This window comes from Anastrepha obliqua, chromosome 5, assembly GCF_027943255.1.
Source record: "Anastrepha obliqua isolate idAnaObli1 chromosome 5, idAnaObli1_1.0, whole genome shotgun sequence".
NCBI classification, from domain to species: Eukaryota; Metazoa; Arthropoda; class Insecta; order Diptera; family Tephritidae; genus Anastrepha; species Anastrepha obliqua.
This window is the reverse complement of record NC_072896.1, coordinates 77,083,095-77,103,326: the sequence shown is the minus strand read 5'-3', so window position 1 is coordinate 77,103,326 and position 20,232 is coordinate 77,083,095. Positions and strand designations below refer to the sequence as shown.

The following is a 20,232-nucleotide window of genomic DNA, read 5'->3' as shown; positions in this document are numbered from 1 at the left end:
AATAAGTTAATAAAAAAATGTTTTTTTTTTAATAGGAAGATGACTTTTTCTGACTCCTCTTCCTCTATCAATTTTCAACACACTCACACTTTTTCAGTGGCACACTCATATTTTACTACTGCTTTGATATTTTCTTGAAAAGGGCGTGTTGATAATGAAGTTGTTTCTCGATATTGAATGCAACCTACGAAGGGGTTGTAAATTTGGTCTACGGCATTTTTGAGCCACTTTAAACTTTCACTGTACCATACCAGCCTCCAATAGGCTGTACAACTGCATGCTTAAAATTTTTCTAAAGATTTTAAATCTTTTGCATTTTTTTTATTTGCACATAGTTTTATTCTTAAAAGAATACGATTTTTCTAGGAGAACGAAGTCCTAAAATAAAAAAAATTATTAAAATTAAATGAGGAACAAATTAGTTGTCACAACTGGTCATAAATTCCTGATGCTACAATTATTTGAGAGTATGATTGTAACTTAAAATGTGAGAGTTGGGCAATATCAGAAATATGCTATATCAAACATATAAATATTTAGATTCTAGAGGTCCAGAGCAATCGCTTCATACCAATAATTTTAGACAGCTGTTTGGTTATTATTGTGAAATAACTTTTATTTTGGTCTAAGTTTAGCGAACTAAAAAAACACAAATCTAAAGTGTTCAGTTATAATTTAACAATTTACAAAAAATGTGAGGAGATCCTGCGGATCATGAGCACATCGACAACTTTCTTATACGACAAAATGTTTAACCTAACTTTTTCATTTTAAGAAAAGATAACTATTAAATCGGGTCTCTGATATTTAGATTTAGGCAACTATTTATTTTCAGTCTATTTATTTTTATATTTCAAACACTTTGTTCCCAATAATTCAGCTGGTTTGCAATAACTTTCACTGTTTTCGGTTCTATTGCCATCTCAGGTTAGCCTACTCTGCCAAGTGACAGATTTTGCTTTGCACTCTACTGTTCTACACTTCTGATGTGTTCACCGAACACGGCTACTTACTTACAGTTATATGCAGTTTGCGCATTAACATTACTGAGTGGTGCGGTGGTGGCTAAAGGCAAAGGAGCTGCTGTGATTGAGGCGACGTCGGATGCCTAGCAAATGAATATACGCGTATGTATGTATGCAGCAATGTGTATGTGTCGAACTACCGTTCTGCTGGCTTGTTGTTTTGACAGAACGCCAAACTTGCAGCTTACTGCCACATTTATGTTTTATACTTTTGGACTTCGCCGCTCAAAATGCAACATTCCCGCCACACTCATAACTCATTATCGGTCAAATACTTCACTGAGCTTAAATTTGATCATTGAGCTTTTCACGTACTGGATGTAGAGTAGAGTGCAATTCAGTGCAGTACTGCACAGACGCATTGAACTGAGTTGAGTGGTTTTCAGGTTCGAAAATTTGTACATATCTATTATGTGGTGGTGGTGTTGGCGGCGCTGGTGGCCAGCAGTGAAAGGTTATTGGATTGTTTTGGTTGTGAGTAGGTAGATGGTGAGTGAGCAGGGCGGTGGCTGACAGGCGTGCAAACATACCAACACCCAATATTGCTCTAGTTCTACTACAAATGTATTGTTTTTGTTAGCGCTATTGTTGCTGTACTCAGGGCGGACGCTGTAGCTGTGTTTCTTGCTAGCATATTTTGAATGTGTAACCAGACAAGTTTCGTTACAATTTGAAGTTTAGCCGGCGCCCGGCATTTTTCCTGCTGCCGCTGTCGCTGCTGCTAAACGGTTACTGTTACTGTTACTGCTATTGTTATTGTTATTGTTGTAGTTTAGTTATACTATGGTTTTTGCGTATTCATATTGAACTTATTGCTGCTGCAATTATTTTGTGGTGCGGCATATGAAGTTCAACGAATTTTTTAGTATAAAAGTTGGCATAATTTCGTATTCGAAATCAGAATCAAGTCAACACTTCTTGAGTGTGTAACAGCAGTGCAACAAATATTTCCTTAATCTCTTAAATCCTTTCCGCTTAAACCAGCAAGCATGAAGGTAATTCGCGAATATGCAGTGTACGAAATGTATAAAAATTTGTGAAGTGAAAAGCGCGAAGAACAAATAAGAAATATTAAAAACTAATTGTTTTAGTAATAATGAACAAATCAAAGTACTTTAAATATAATAATGAAAAGTTATAAATAACAGCTAAAAAAAAGCACAATAAATATTTTGTTCGCTGAGTGCAAATAAAACTGCTTTGTACTCCTTTTCTTATGGAAATGTGTTTAAAATTATTTGATAAGCAAATGGCACATTTTATTAAAATTAAAATATGAAATATAGAAAATAACAAATTTGGTCCTTACTGCGTAATATATAAAAACTCTACTAATAACCAATAAAATCTGCAGCAGAAATATTTTTCTGATATTCTATAAAAAACCAGAAAGGGAAGCATTTAAAATAGAACAATAATTCGATGTATCTACTTTCAATGTCATCTCTGATTTTCACAACCAAAAAGCAAATCATTTCTTATTTCTATATTCTCTTATATTTAATTTAATTTGTTTTCTTTTCCAGTTCGTTGTTGCCGTAGTCATGTTGGCTCTTGCCGTTGGTGTGCACTCTTCCCTCTTGGTCCCAGGACTTGGTCCATTGCTCGCAACTGGTCATGGACTTGGACATGGACTTGGACTTGGACTTGGACATGGACTTGGACTTGGACATGGACTTGGACTTGGACTTGGCCCATTGGGTGCACCAGCTGGTCTTTGGGGTGGCATTCCCGGCATCTCACTTAGCCAAGGACCAGGTCTGGCCATTGCTGCTCCTCTTGCTGCTCCCCTTGCAGCTCCACATGCCTTGGGTCATGGTGCAGGTGTTTATGTGGCGAAGACTCGTGGTGCCATTCACACCGCCCCATTGGCCGGACACATCAACTCGGCGACTTCTCTGAATTTGGCACCAGCTCCAGGCACTTGGTAAACACACCGCTTGTGCGCCACCGTTTCAGCTCGTTGCCACGCGACCCACCAAGATCACAACAACTCTGCACACATACAAATAAATACACAATCATTCTCTATACAACAACAATCACAACAAATGGACGACACTGATGCCAAACGAAGGATGTGATCGCATAACCTTAATATAATTGATATGAAACTCCGCTCTCCGTAACCCGTTATCCGCTACCGTAACCGCAACCGCAACCCACATCCTGACCCGCAATCAATCTTATGTGCAACCCATACTGTCATTAGCATATCTATGCCTTTTTATTTTAAATAATATACGAGTACTATGTACATTGTACAAACAAACATATATGAATTTCATGTTATTTACTTATATTATCACAAATATTATATTTGTATTAACGGCATTTATGCAAACTTAGTTGTGAATGTTTGCCGATACGCCACGGAAGGCAAAACAAAATAATTGCTTGCCAACAATAGCTCCATTTTCAAGATCGAATGGGAAAATCATTCCAAATAGCAATAACAATTACGATATGATGGCAATAACGACGGAGTGTTCCCTAATCATCATTTAAGTTGCTTACAATAACTTTGAGAACTTTCCACGATGTGACTAAATACATCTTTTTATCTGCTTTACACTTCTTAAACAAAAAATCCTTCACTCTCTCTCTCACTTTCACCTTCACTTTCACATTATACTTAGTTTTACCCACACAAACATATACATATGCGCATGAAACAGTAGAAAAATGCCAATAAAAGATTTATATTGACTTAATTTGCTCGTTTTCAATTTTCTAATACTTTCCCTATCTTTTGCACTTGCTATTCAAATAGATAGGGGATTGTTGATTAACTCACATTTTTTGGTTCCATACCGTATGACCAAAAAGAACCGGGAAGGTGATGTCGATTCTTTTCTTCGATCCAAGGCATAGTACACCATGAGTACCTTCCATCGGGCCAGATAGTTAACAAAGAGTATTATATATCCGTTCTGAAGCGTTTGGGAGATGCTGGACGTCGCAAACGGCCGGAAATGGGGGTAAACAATTCTTGGGTTTTGCATGATTATAAAGCGCCATCGCACCGAGCCTAAATTGTGCCAAACACCAAGCAAATACCATCGTGCAAGCACCGTATTTACCTGATATGGCCCCGTGTGACTTCTTTTTGTTTCCCAAGAGGAGATCAAAGAGAATTCGACGAAGAAGCTGAAGGACATCCCTTCGTTGGCCTACCAGTGGTGCATGGAAGACTGGACACTTGTGTGTTGCCTCAGACGGGTCATATTTTAAAGGAGATAAAATAAATTTGCCTGAAATTTAACTCTATTTTATTTTATTTAAACATTCCCGGTAATATCTGTTCATAGGGTATTTTTAAAGCGAATGTTTCGCGTAAACTTTATTAGAACTTTTAACTTTTGCCTTTCAGTGATGTCAAATTTTGTAAAAATTTTCATATGGAAAATCCAAGTTTTTTTAATTAATAGTAACAAATATGTTACTATAATAACATAATAACAAATAATAAAGCAAATGTAAATAATAATTCAAGGGTCTATTAAATCTTAAACTTGTGACTATAGGAGCAAAAAAAAATTAGGTACGAAAAATAAATAGGTATGATACAAAAGAGATTTAATTAGAAATGCTGTTTAAATTATCGAAGTTTTATCAATAACCACCGTTATTTTCAATGATTTTTTGTATTCGATTTGGCATAGAATTGATAATACTAAGAAAGCTTCATGTGGGAATAGAATCCCAAAGTTGTTTGATTTTTTGTCAAAAATCCTTGTTAGTTTTGAATACTTCCTTCCCGAAACGCTTCCATAAATCTCCCAAAAAGGTTTTTAATGTGGTTTAGGTCGGATGACCGGCTCGGCTAATCCATAACTTTTACCTTATTTTGTAAAAACCATTCACGTACCAACCTTGAGGAAGGGATCATTATCTTGCATAAAAAAAGTGCGTGTAGCGTAGTGCATATAATAGAAGTGAAACATTCAATGCAGACAAAGAAAGAGGGAGAGACCCGAGAGAGAATGAGAGAGAGAGAGAAAGAAAGAATATATATCTAAATAAATTCACAATATTTGCAGAGAATACAAATAGACAAAATTTATAAAAAACGAAGAAGGGTCGACCTGTGCAGGTAAACGCCGGACACAAACCGTGGCAACAACGCGCACTACTCTGAGCGTTTATCACCGGCACAAACGCAGCGATTCCAGGACCGCAGCAACGGCACAAATTACAGCAAGGCAATAGCAATAAATCCGACGAAAAGTAGGCACCAAACATTTTTTTCCTACAAGTTTGCACCAAAAAAACAAGCGCTAAAAAGTAGGCAGTGTTATTTCTCACTAGAAATTAGCAACCACAAGGAAAAATTCTGGAAAAGTAGGCTAAAGTGTATCTAAAATATATATAATATATATATCTCTCTCTCCTTTTCCTCTACGTTATATCTTTTTTCTCTCTCGTGGAACGAAAATGCCCAAAATGTTGCATGGCCTTGATATTTTATTCTCCATTCTCGCTCGTCCATCGACGCCTAAGAAGTTTCATTTCAAAAACCACTGAAGTGGCATAATCTCCTCAGCAAATGGCAGCATCACTGTTCATTTTATTGGTTATGCGCTTAATAGGTCCTACTCCATACCGTGCTTAATTGTATTTTTTTTGTGTACCGCGGTGAAAATGCTTGTCCTTTAGGTCATCTGATATTTTACCCAGCATCATTTCTAAATATATTTATTTTTGTTTCATCGCCATGCATGTTATGGCAATTTTTGATTCTCCCAGTTCACCACCTTGACTTGTGCTCTTGAGCAAAACTTTTCCACTTCGTTAAATATGCTTGTTTCAACAGAGAAACTTTAGCGGCAATTTCGCCTGGCTAGGTTATTTTTCTACATCCTATCGGCGACGTACAGTTCTCGCTGTTACTACGTTGCTAATTTTATCAGCAATGGTCTTTTATGACTTAAAAGGATCCTTATTGAAGAGTCAGAATTTAATTATTAGTAATGCAATTCGTTTTCTTTCTGTTTTGTGAAAAAAAAGTTTGAAGAAATTCAACCTTGGAGGTTCAAAGCATGTCTTTGGCATCGTAGCAGGCGGCGATTCATAGATCTATGCATATGAGTCGGAAATAAAACAAGCTTAATTTAACAAAAGTTGTTCGCGGAAGAAGCACCTCAAAGCAAATGGTCGAATCACCGTTTGTTTTTTCAAAAACGCTGATCTTGTCACAACAGTCAATTACACTGTGCGACAGTGATTTTATACTTTTATGGAGACCTAGTACAACTTTTAGGTATAGTAAAACTAAGAAAAATGGTATAGGAGAAATCTCCAATACAACCCCAAAATCTCATTTTATGGCCATAAAACCATTTTTCAGTAGGTTGATGTGAAGAATCACTCCTAACTTCGCCAATTTCCATCCGATTTCGAATTTGTTTTTTTAGTTCGAAAGAACAAAAACAAGCCTTTTTGACAGTGTGTTGACAATTTTTCTGAAATGACAACTGGAATTTTTTTATTTTTTCTCTATTTTTTCAACTTTGACATAATTTTTACAATATTATCCGATATTGAGGATTTTTTTTAGTACACTACTGTTATAGTAAATTTAATTTTGCGTCGAATGAGGTATATTTGACTGTAATTGAATTAAAATTAATAGAGTTGTGTGAGTTTTAAGATTTTTTTTTTTACTAATTTGGTATGTAGGTATAACTTACGCTATATGCGAATAAGGACGTGTTTTGATGCGTTATTATAGATCCGTAATATTTATTGGAGTATATATGTATACATAAGAGTACACTGTACTGCATACAACAGAACTGGTTAGAACTTACGAAAATATCTGACATATTATAGCACTTTTTTTTTCAATAGAAATATGGAAAAGCTCCCAAGTGTACCAAAGTTCACACTGTACATTGATTAACAAAAGAAGTTTGTTATTATAATTTAACCTTATTAAAACGTCAAAGTTTTATTGTTTGTTTCATTGAAATTCAAGAGATATAAATCAAAACGCTGCCAGAAAAGTCGAATTTCTCAATATTCTCCGATGATGTGGCATCAGCAGCCTTATCATAAACCAGATGATTGTTATTTTTATAAAACGGACGTAAACGGTCATCATTATACAGCTCGAAAGCACGTAAAGTATGCTGATGTTGCAACTGTTAAGCACCCCGTAGTCTTGGACGATATGATTGACTCAACTGCAGGAACTGAAGGAAGTTCAACTCATTGCTGATGATGATCAATGATGATAACAATAAACCTGATGATGAAGAGTACTTTCCGTCTGGTTGTAAGTCTTCAGAACGACACATTGTATCAAATTCAGATTTTCAGGATCTTTCTCGTGATTTACTTCTATCGGGAAGACAATCTGAAACGCTCGCTTCTCGATTTAAACAATGGAATTTAGTTCATGACGACTTCAGATGAATGATGATGATCGAATTTCTTACAGAGAAGTATTCAAAACTGAGGAAGAGAATGACAAATGTACCGTACCATACTAAACTCCAAAGGGCCGTTTCCAATGCATTTTTAAGTTTGAAACCAGTTAAGTTTGTACCATACCGTACAATGCTGCACTGCACAATACTCCAATAAATATTATGTGTTTATAATGACACTTGTTATCATTTTCATGCTTCGATGCCTACAAACCAAATTAGTAAAAACAAAAAAAAAAATCTTAAAACTCACACAACTCTATTAATTTTAATTCAATTACAGTCAAATATAGATCATTTGACGCAAAATTAAATTTACTATAACAGTAGTGTACTAAAAAAAATCCTCAATAACGGATAATATTGTAAAAATTATGTCAAAGTTGAAAAAATAGAGACAAAATAAAAAAATTCCAAATACTTCCGTCTACAATCTCCTCAGTTGTCATTTCAGAAAAATTGTCAACACACTGTCAAAAAGGCTTGTTTTTTTCTTTCGATCTAAAAAAACAAATTCGAAATCGGATGGAAATTGGCGAAGTTAGGAGTGATTCTTCACATCAACCTACTGAAAAACGGTTTTATGGCCATAAAATGAGATTTTGGGGGTGTATTGGAAATTTCTCCTATACCATTTTGTTTAGTTTTTCTATAGCCATAAGATGTGCTAGATCTCCATAAAAGTATATTTAATTTTTTTTTTGTCACACAGTGTTATCATTTGTTTGCCAGAAGCTTTCGAAGAATTAAGTAAACCCAACTAATGAAGAGGAAACTTAACTATAGAGCTCTCACATGCCGGCTCACATAAGAGAATTTTAGAGCACTCAAAAGGTCGAATTAATAGGTCATCCGCCTTATAGACCTTATTTGACACCTATTCACTTCTTTTTGTTCCCTAACATCAAAAATAAAAAGCTAGATAAACGTCTTTCAATGCCTGAAGTAGCGGTTTATGCCTTTAAACAGCCCGTTTTGGACGTACCCACTTCTGAGTGGTAAAAGTGGGTATGCCTAAATGCCATCAGAAATGCCGTCGTATGGATCGGCATCATTAAGCTCGCACGCATGGGACGTGTGATTCTAAAATGAAAACTCGAAATTAAAAAATGTTTTAATTGGATGCTTTGCGGGTGAAATAATTTTTTGAAAGATTAAGTATGTCACTTAAGGACACTAACGCGTCATGAAGTCTTTGCAGAGAAGTAGGGAATCCTTTTTTGTTCAAGTAGTTTTCCTACTTCTCGATTTTCATAATTTACGATTAATATTTCATTTCCTCAAACCCCCTTAAGTGGCGATAAAAGTTGCCGTTTTTTACTAAGGAAATTTAGTGCAATGAAAATTTAATCGGATTTAGTTCTGACGTGCTGTAAACCGGCATTTAACTTGTATCCGAAGCATAACGAAATAGTAGCGAATGCTAATCAGTTGAACGGTTAAAATGCTACAGTTAAACAATCAATGGAATGCGCTTCGTTGTTAATTGCCAAATGCCAGTAAATAAAATCGCTTAATAATATTTATTTATTGCATAACAAATATGCTGCGCCATAACTTTTTAATAGTGTAACTAAGAAATATTTGTAACTGAGTATTTAATGTGCAATTATGTACTGCCAAGTGCCTAATAAATGCACACTTGTCTGCACACAACACTAATCTTACAGGTTCCCCAGAGAGGCCAAAATGGTATAGCTTAATTAGCTTGCAAAGTCAATTGTCGCTATTAAATAAAATTTTATATGCTTGCGCTATTAATAAGATTAAGTGTTAATATTCATTAAATCCGAGTTTCATGGGAAATAATATTTATTCAAATATTGAAAAATCGCGTGTCATATTCACTACGTAGCTAACTACTAATTTAGTTAAAAAATTGCCGGCACTTTTTCATTATTTATTACTTATGAGGGCAGTATTCAACTATTCTGTTTGACTAAGTTGCTAAATTATTCATAACGTGCGGCACTCTCTGGGTCTTATTGCTATTTAAAAAAAAGCAGATTATTTCAGTATTGCATGGGAACCAACAACCACACTGATGAGGAAATTTACTTGTTGTATATGGCAAAGGAATTTGACGACCTTTCAAAAGCGCACCCCGCCGAACGGGAAATTACTTTTATAAGAAACTAGCAAAACCGTGCCTACTTTGTTATGCCTCCAAAGAAAAGTTGTTTTATAAACTAAGCAGATAAATAATTTTCAAGCTTAGCCTAGACACACGGTGGTGTTAATCGGGATTACCGACACAGTTAATTCTAATTAAAATTGTAGTGTGACAGATGGTTGCTACGCGGATTAGTGAACAGATGATTTGCTTATTGGATACTTCATTCAGTAAAAGAGGGACCGCAGGCAACAGGTACGGGTGCCAGCTGCCCTGATATTAAGAAATAATTATTTATTTGAAAAAAATCCGAAATTGTAATTTTTCAAACATCTCCGGAATATCAAAACAATTAATGTAATTTTCAGTCTTTCTTGTTCTTCTCTTTTTCATTCACAATCGATATTAACGCTGCCATCGAAAATTGTCCTAATACACTTTAATTATAAGTATTAAGTCTAGTTGTCAATCCGGATTAGATTCCTGAGATAATTCCGGATTAAGCTGTTAACCCCGATTAGCGTCACCATCTGCGTAGGCTATTATATTGTTTTTATCATCCAGTGTAAAAAATAAACTGTTTGACTGCTACATCCGAGAGCAGGTATGTAATATATATTTAACTTACCGTGCGAAAGACACGGTCTCAGCATATGGCATATTCTTGGAGTCATAGGAATTCTTGGAATCGAAACATCCTCTCCCCTCTTGTATATACAACCGAAAGGATCAGATTGGTATATTTGATAATCTGGCTTTGTATAGAGCGTTTACAAGGTATCTAAGTATTATGGATATTTTCGAAAAATTTTGTCAAAATTGGCTTAATTGCAGACTTGCGTATACAAAGTAACTTGAAAAAATTAAAAAAAAATTATAAAATTAGAGATTTTTAAATTAAAATATTTTCTGTTATATTTAGTATTAATATTTGTTTTCTTAATTTTTTTACCAAAAATACCTTAAAAAAAAATTTTTTTGTTCAAAATCTTCTGGGAAAGCGTACCAGTAAAAAATCAGTACAAAATATTCCTGGGTCTATACGTACAATATCTAGTATGCCAGAAATGTAAAAATAATCTAATAAATAATAATTGTTTTTCAAAAATGACAAACAAAAAAATTGTATCCAAAAATTTTGAGCAAAAACATTAACATCTGCCCATGTGCGTAGATAAATCTGCAATAAAATTTCCGCAAACCGCGGATTGGTATTCTAAGTCAGCATACACTCAAATTTTGTCATCCTTTGAAGTTTATTTTTCAATTTTTCTCGACCGTATTGAGGAAATAACTCTTTAGAGACGTGGAGAAGAATCAGCTAGAGAATTTGTGGTCTCAAAACAAATAGGGCCGAACTTCTTCTGACAGTTGAACAACACACCTTCAAAGAAGACCTCGGAAATAGAGAGCAAAGTCTACGGCGCTCAAGCTGGTATTAAACTGTGGAACTGCGCCAAACAATGTCCTAGCTGCGATTGTGTAATTTCAAAAGTTTAAAAGAACTCATACAAATTATATTGGCGCCATAACCAACTAAGCGATTTTGTCCAAGTTTCACAAAGCGAGCCATTTCCTTGTGTTAATGGATGCCAGTTCGACATTGCAACTTCCTCTATTTGATCTTGTGTTTATGTTGTTGGAAAGCTCATATAGTTCATTATTATATCATCTGCAATATTCGCTGTCGACAACGCCAAATGCTCCTTAAATCTCCCTCAAAATCTTTCTCTTAAACTTAACAAAGGCCGCATTAATGTATATTATTATCGTCCCAGCTACCGCTAAATACACTCAGACGGCCATAATTAGAGACTTAAAGTACGTTCACATATGAAGTGATTAGCGATAAATCGACAAAAATCAATCTCCCCGTTCACACATAGCAGATTACCTATAAAATTGACAATAGACTTTTTGAAAGGTTTTGTTTTTCATAGGAATTTGGTGAAATACATATGTTAATGTTTTTAGTTTGCTTAGTTATTATTCGCGATTTGAAAAAGGACAAAGAGAAGTAATAGTTAATTTAATGGCGCACACATTCGTTATAATAATTATCGATAACACAGAAAATACGAGGTTGTACGGAAAGAGTATCTTTATAATCTAGGATTATTTTATAAATCGGATTTCGGGAGAGAAATTTTGTACAGGTAATCTTATTTTTTAATTACGGATTGGGAGTTAAGTTCGAAAAAGGAGATAATCTAGTTATATGTGAACCTACAGGTATTATTATAAAGTGTGTTTTTTTCGTCGAGAGAGAACTTAGCTATTCAATTGCCTTCTTAGTCCAAAGTAGCACTTGTTGACAATGGACAACAATTATCTGCAGAAGTGCAGGCATCCCAATATTAACACCGATAATAAGTGTTAATATTGGTACGAAGTATCGAACTATTTCGAAATTACAACTGTCAACAATGGCGTGTTTATCGAGACGCAAGTGCGTTGGCTGCTTGTTTGAGATAAGGTTTTGCCCTTATTCATCACTCGCCAGATCCATTTGTTTCACTCCATATTTAGCTTAGAAAAGTTAGAACTGACGCCGCGGTTATTAAAGCCGTGGCTAATCTGTTGCAAATGCAACAATGCTGCATAAATACTCGTAACAGTGTAATTAAATACGTGAAGTGATTAGTTTGACCTTGATTGCGCCACTCTTTGCGAGAACGCCTCCATACTCGTATTATTAACTCATCAATTCAAAAGTATAGAACTCGTTATTTAATAAATAGTTCGATCGCTGGCATAAAAATATTACCTAACTTGTATACTACTAACTTTGTAAGGTAATTTGCAACACCTGCTGCCATTAAAAGGGGTACCAAGTATTTCTATAATATTTATATGCAGGTGATAGAAAAATATGTAATTTTGTTGGATCTAATTATTAGTGCAGAACTAAGTAAATAAATAAATACTATCAAATTAATTGAATGCTTCGCATGAATTCACGCTGTTCTTAATGGAATTGTTGGTTGCAATTGATTTTCATTAGAATATCGTTAAAACAATTGACTAATAAATGATTGCAATGCAATTGCGTTTGCGTGCGCGTGTATGTATGTCTGTTAGTAGTTATGATCATCGACAATTTGCACCGGACGCACGCACGAGTACATACGAAAGCAAGTAAGAAGATAAATAAATAAAAGCAATAGATGTAATGCAAGTATCCATTACCAAATAAAATATTTTTGATTTGCATTTAAAATGCTAATTATTGCATTATCGAACGCTCGATATACAGGGTGTTCGAAAAAGGATATCACATATTATATTTAAGGGGGTAATAGAATAGATCAAAAGAAGTAATAAAGTCTTATAGAAGGGAGGTGACGGCAATTGAGTGAAGAAAAGGCATGATTTTAAGATAGTTAGGCGGCTTTTAAAGCTTCTCTATCAACTGGGACGGCGGCCGCCGTAGCCGAATGGGTTGGTGCTTGACTACCATTCAGAATTCACAGAGAGAACGTAGGTTCGAATCTCGGTGAAACACCAAATTAAGAAAAACATTTTTCTAATAGCGGTCGCCCCTCGGCAGGCAATGGCAAACCTCCGAGTGTATTTCTGCCATGAAAAAGCTTCTCATAAAAATATCTGCCGTTCGGAGTCGGCTTGAAACTGTAGGTCCCTCCATTTGTGGAACAACATCAAGACGCACACCACAAATCGGAGGAGGAGCTCGGCTAACACCCAAAAAGGGTGTACGCGCCAATTATATATATATCAACTGTAATCACCTCAGAGATGCTAAATGACTGCCTGCACCCTCTTAACACATTAGGGAACTTCAAAACAGAATTATTAGGTTGGATTTCCGGACATGAGGGAAATGAAATGCCTGATTATCTAGCTAGAAAAGGGGCAAACATGCCTCTAACTGGTCCTGAGCCTTTCTGTGGACTTCACAAATTTCTCAAAAAGTGAGAGGAGAAGAAACTCGATCAATACTGGCGAAATTCTAGCGGTCAGCGACAAATGAAACAATTTCTAACACCTCTTTCCGGTGTAATTTCTGAAAAGATATTTCGCTCTGCGGATCAGACTTAAGACTTTTAATTGGTTACTTTCTAGGCTGATATATCAGTTAAACAAAATTTGACTATCATCTGCCGATTTTGTGAAATGGACACTGAAAATTCGAACATATTCTTTGTGAATGTCCTGCACTATTCAAAAAATGGATTGGCAACTAGGGAATTTTCAATTGCAGGATTGCTTAAATATGACAGCTTATGCCTATTGTGAATGAAAAATAAAGGCACTTAAAGAGAAAAATAAGAAAGCGTGCATCCAGCGCTAGTTTCCGCTAACGCGTTCGATTCATTGTTTTGATATTTTGGCGCAGTTCGGGAAATTACAAGATACGATTTTTTTAAATAAATAATTATTTCTTAGTAACAGGGTCCCTGTTGCCTGCGGTCCCTTCTTTGCTGAAAAACTATCCAATAAGCAAATAAGCTGTTCACTTATCCGCGCAAAAACAATTCAGAATTAACTGCGTCGGTAATACCGACTAATACCGCCATCTAGGCTATAACCGACGTACTATCCATCAATAAGAGTTTTAAGTGTTTCTTAAGTTTTGTATTCACCATTCGAAACATAGTTTCAATTCGACGTTTTCGTTTGTTTTAGTTATTTTTTCTAGTGCAGAACTAACCCACATGCATTTCAGGTATGGTTGTGTTAAAGGTACTGCCAGCTCGTTTTTCCATTAATATTACTGCATATTTAAATTGAGCTAAACCTGCAAAATTGCTTGATTTAAACCCTGTAGTTATTTTTTTTTTTTTGATATTTGAAAAAATTAGGCTTTGGGAGCCCTGGAAATAGCCTTGAAGAGCTGCAGCTACGAATTAATCAAAAATGTCAACAAATGAACTTCGTTGGAAATGCAACGAAGGCACTTTGAACATCTTAAGTAACGTATTTTGTATAAATGGTGGCAAAAAATAATCACCGCGTCGGTTGACCTACATTAATTTTATGAACTAGACAGCTGCAGTATAGACAAGCAATGAACCGCGTAAAATTCAAAATAAAGATTTTCATCTAATTTCATGACTAATTTTGCGCCATCTGTTTATGGCGTTTGTTTATGTTTCTGTTTTTTTTTGTTTTTCTTTTATATATTTTTTTTATATATATTACTTGATGTACATATAAAAGACTATGTTGACTTTGTCATACAATACAAAATATGTAATAATGAATATAATATGAATTGAATATAAAACAGAGAAAAGAAGGAAGTTGCGGTATATTCTATCAAATTTATTTTTTTAACACACATTTTTCAAAATAATTCTCTTATAAAATTCAAGGATATTTACATCTGCCAAGCTGAAATGTTTGTCATCTGTCTACTATGTGCATAGACAAACAGGTGGCACTTAAGGCGTTGTCATACGTTAAGGTTAAGTCCTCAATGCATGGAGAAATTGAATTTATTTAAAATATACAATCGCATCCGGCTTATAAGGGTCCTAGGACACAGAAGTTTAACTGGGAGTGAAGTAGCGGATGTATTGGCTAGAGTGGTTACGGCCTTGTTATTAATAATTAATTAAGAGAAGCTGAGAAGTGAAGAGCTAAGTCTAAGAGGCGGGAACTGGCACCAAATTATGGGGCTAGGTCAGGCGAAGTACCCGCTGGGGTTGGAGGATAATGTTTGCGAGCATTCTTACAGGTCACTGTGGCAAGGTCACGAACATTCTCACAGGTCAATGCTGATTGCGTATACATCTGGTAACGTGAAGCCGAGCGTTGTCATGCTATAGAATCACTTTTTCAATTCCGTGACTCTCCGCGTATTGCGGCCGCTTTTCGCGCAGTGCTCGGCTCAATCGCATCAATTGAAGCCGATACCGATCCCCAGTTATTGTTTCGCTTGGTTTTAAGAGTTCATAATAAATGAGACCAACTTGGTCCCACCAAATACACAGCATAACCTTCGCAGCATGAATATTTGGCCGAGGCGGCGACGTAGAAGCATGACCGGGCAGTCCCCATGGCATTCTTTTCTTTTATCTCATAAGAAACCAAAGTCCCCTGTTTCTGAATCTTTCCCAAAGCATGCCATCGCTTGGAAATGGATTGGCGGGTAACTCCTAATACTGAAGCAAGCTCTTCTTGCGTTTGACACGGACCCTCCTTGAGCAATGACTCCAATTCAGCGTGTTCGAAGGTTTTTGGCCTTCCTTCACGCGGACGGCTGTCAACATTAAAATCACCGTCTTTGAAGCGCCACCATCTTCCCAGCGGAGTTATACGCAATAATGGAAGCATTAAACATCATGCAACGTAGAAACCACCAGAGAGTAAAGATTAGAATACTCTCGGACAGCCAATCAGTTGTAAAAGCTTTAGATAGCTTTACCTACAACTCAAAAACTCTCTTAGAACGCCACAAGGCACTCAATAACCTGGCATCCAAAAACAATGTCTCATTAATTTGGGTACCAGGACATGAGGGATATAATAGCAACGAAAAGGCAGACTTTCAAGCCAAAAAAGAGGCAGATGTAAATTTCATCGGACCTAGTCCCATGTTTGGACTTAACAAAAACAGCTTAAAACAAAAAGTAAAATACTGGGCCAAAACTCTAATAAACCAGCATTGCAACAACGTACGGGGTCTTAGACAGTCCAAAAAGTTCTTAAGTTTCAATGATAAAAGAGCTAACATGGCCCTCACGTTAAACAAAAAGAGCATTCGCACTCTCACAGTCGCCCTCACGGGTCACTTCACCTGCAACAAACACTTACATAAATTAGGCATAACTAACACATGCACCTGTAGATTTTGCTGCGAAGATGAGGAGTCTATAGAACAGCTCATCATCGAATGTCCGGGGTTGACGCATGGAAGGAAAAAGTTTTTAAACAAGTTCATGCTTATAGATGGAGACCTTCAATCACTCCCTCAGAAGGAGCTGGTACAATTCATAAGCATACTTAACAGTCAATAGATATCATAGGGTGCACAATAGATCAATATGGTCGCAGTGCTAAAGGCCCATACCTTAACCCTTTACTACTATTAACCATTAACCATTGGCATTTCATCTGGTCCAGTGGCCTTATTGGCTTTTGAGCGCTTGATACCATCTTTTACTTCGTCCATTGTTATCGCAAAGCCAGAGAAATAATTGCGTGATGAATGTGTAATGTTCTGTTGTCATGGATTAAGTTACGCACATATTCTTCCCATATTTGTTTTTTCGCTTGTATCAGTAGTGATCTCATTCCATAATATTACCTCCTCATATATATAATATTTTACATCCTTTTTCTAACACCCTATAAATATAACATTTAACACATATACGCCCATCAGCAATGGTGCACATTTCTCGTTGCATGCCGCAAAACAGATAATGTATCTAAATATATACCTAAGTATTTGCTAGTATTTACAAATGGTTCAATTATGCGGCAAGCCGTTGCCTTGGTTCTGTGTCATTGCAATCCACTCTTTGCCACGCAAGTGTTGCACCACCTACTTACCTGCACAACAGCGCTGCATTTGCAACATGTAAATGCAAACAAACATTAGCACACATGCACACACTCACACGCATACATACACACAAAAATTCCGCAATTGTTATCGCAATCAGCGTATGGCCGCTGCCATCACCTCGTGATTGAAGGTGTTGGATTGAAAAAAAGCAAATTTAAATTGGTTTTGAAATTGAAATGGAATCGCGCATAAAGCCAAATATTTTCGCAAATGTTGTCAATCTAGTTACAATTTTTTCTAATTTTTTCTTTACTGTCATTTGTTTGCTTTAGTTTTTTTTTGCATTTGTTGATTTTATGTGCGCAAGTCAAACCAGAAGTGATTTTATGTCCATGTCGATGACAAAATTATTACGTATTCAGATATATTTTATGTGCACATATCCATGTGTAAGTGGCTCAATTGTTGGCGCTTATCTTTTCTATACATTGGCAAATATCATTTTATTTGTTTTACTTGAGTTCAGTTGCGTTTAGTTACAGCGTTTAAGGTAAAGTAGAGTGAGTGGCAGTGTTCATTAATTGAGCAACTTTTTCCGCATGTTTTCCCCACAATTAAAATTATTTTATGTATTTACGCCAGTTGCTTGCGCCCTGACCAACTACGCCCACACATTCCATTGATTGCTTGAAGTATTTGGTATGGCCTGCTTTGCAATTGATAATCCAATTTTGAGGTTGCAATGCTTTCAGTTAGTCGGAATGAATTATTTTAATAGCCGACGTAAGAAGTAGTGGGCAATTAATAAAATTTGAACAGCTGCAGTTTCGCGCCTAGTGTAGCTTGAATACAATAAAATTGGGCATTAAGGAGCAGACAGACAAAGAGTGGAAGGAGGGTACCTTATCGAACTCATGCTGCTGCCACTTGTGCTTGCATAATTAAGTCACTTTATCTTTTTACAATATTCGAAATATTTTTCATGTTAATTTATTTTTCGATAACTTTGTATAAAAAAGAATTCATTGTATATCAAAAAAATTAAAAATCGTGGGTTCAAATATCTCAAAAATTTGCAACAATTTAAGGGGGTCTTCTACCGTCACGGTTTGAAAAAATCGATTTTTTTTTTTTTAGATTTTTTAAAAGCTACTAATGTTAAGAGTATGCTATAAAGAGGGTTTTATGAAAAACATGTTCCTTCATGAGCATTTCGGGGAGAATACATGCATGCGCGTGGCATTTTCGAGCGTTTCTTTATCTTTAAACGCCTTTTCCCGAAAGTTGACTTTTTTCAACTTTCTGGTCACACATCTACTATAAATATTTGTCGAATTCATTCCATCTTTTTTCCAGTTATTCAGTGAACATCTCGCTATGTTTTCCCAGACCACTTTTTTCAATTTTTGATTAGTTTAATTTTGCGGGCCTCTAAAGTGTAAAAAAAAGAGGAAATTTTCAAACTTTTTTTTTAAAATCACGCATTTTTTACAAATTTCAAAATATTTAAAATCGCCACTGGGAAAACATAGCCAACGCTACACTTTATGATAAAAAAAAAATTTTTTTTGATTTCAGATAAGTAAAATGGTCGATCGCGTGCCACAAAGTCGCCTAGGACATTTTTACAAGGGCAACCTCGAGGACGGTTCAAGGACACAGGGCCAAAGAATTCGATTTGAAAAATATATTTTTAAATAGCGCAAACTTGTGCAAATTAAATAAAAAAAATCTGATTTCATTATCTCAAGTGGTTGCTTTGTAATTAATTCCCAAAAATAGGCCCGAGATTAAGGCGCGACGGTAGAAGACCCCCTTAACTAATTTCGCATCTGTAAAATTTAGAACAATTAGGAATCTTTAGAAAACCTTTGAGTATCCAGTTTTAACAATAGTTTAGTACAATAAAATGTAATTTTTTATTTGGTAAAAAATTTATTCATATACAAAATTGGATGATTAATTTTGCGTCGGCTTGTGCTTGTGACCACATAACTAAGTTAATTTATCTGTTTAAAATATTTTTCGTTCTAATTTTTTTCGTCAATTTTGTATGTATAAAGAAAAAATAGTTCATTGTACGAGGAGAATTTTCATTTTCTAAAAAATATTTACTTATTCATCAATTTCTATTTAATCTCCTTCAGACAAAATGCGGGTTTCGAAGCAGTGAAGGAATTTAGATACTTTGAAGTAATCATTAATCATAACAACAAAATTTCTGCAGAAATCAGCCACAGAATCCTTATGGCCAACGGCTGCTATTTTTCGCTGTGTAAACACTTAAAGAGTCGCCTCCTAGACGGAAAATACGGTAGTGAAACGTGAACACTCAGAGATGCGGATAAACAAAAGCCGCTGATTTTTGAGAGGAGATTTCTGCGAAAAATTTTTGGCGCGATATGTGATAAAGGCCAGTGGCAGAAACGCTACAATCATGAACTCGAAAAACTATATGCGCACCCATCTGTGATAATCACAATCATGATCAACAGATTGAGATAAGTCTGTCACATATTGCAGGCTAACACGGATTACCCACCTTAACAAATAGTTGTCGGTAAATGCCACAGGCGGAGAAAAAGGGCCGTCCGCCGCTTAGATGGATTGGGGGTGTAGAAGAAGACGCAGGCTTATTGCGATGCTGGACATGGAGGACACAGGCACGAAACCGAGGCATGTGCTACAGCAGGCGAAGACCCGACCAGGGTTGTCCAGCCAATAATGATGATGATGATGAATGTTGCTAATAAAGCTTTTCTTCTCCCAAAAAGGTGGTTTTTGTTTTATGAAAATTGGACTAATAGCATCTGAGGTAAAAAAATTGAAATCAATAACCACGGAATGGGAATCAACAAGTCCCAGAATTTTCGGGATCCCGTAATCTCGGGATTAACATCCCTAATCTAGATACACAAAAATATTTGCAATTTAACAAAATCACAATATCGCAGTGTGAGAAGCCAAAAAATAATTTCGACAGTTAACCGGCAATGACTTTTAATAAATAAAAAGGTTCTTTCGAAACATACTAATTACTATTTATATTCTACTAAAAAGTAGCATAAAATAGTTACTATTCTGTGCATCCTATTTTTTTATATCCCCCTACAGCCTTTGTATTGAATATCAAAGCGAAGCGTCAGCCCAGCCTTAAACCGTCCCCTACGACACAGCTGCCTA

At 35.8% G+C, this 20,232-nt stretch overlaps 1 protein-coding gene across 1 annotated transcript; it reads left to right on the top strand.

Annotated features, from left to right (window-relative positions):
* The first annotated feature begins 1,910 nt into the window (after positions 1-1,910).
* On the top strand, positions 1,911-3,307 carry LOC129246928 (adult cuticle protein 1-like). Its single transcript, XM_054885681.1, has 2 exons — positions 1,911-2,020; positions 2,552-3,307. The coding sequence occupies exons 1-2, from the start codon at positions 2,015-2,017 to the stop codon at positions 2,954-2,956; spliced, it is 411 nt and encodes a 136-aa protein (XP_054741656.1). The 5' UTR covers positions 1,911-2,014; the 3' UTR covers positions 2,957-3,307.
* The last annotated feature ends 16,925 nt before the right edge of the window (positions 3,308-20,232 follow it).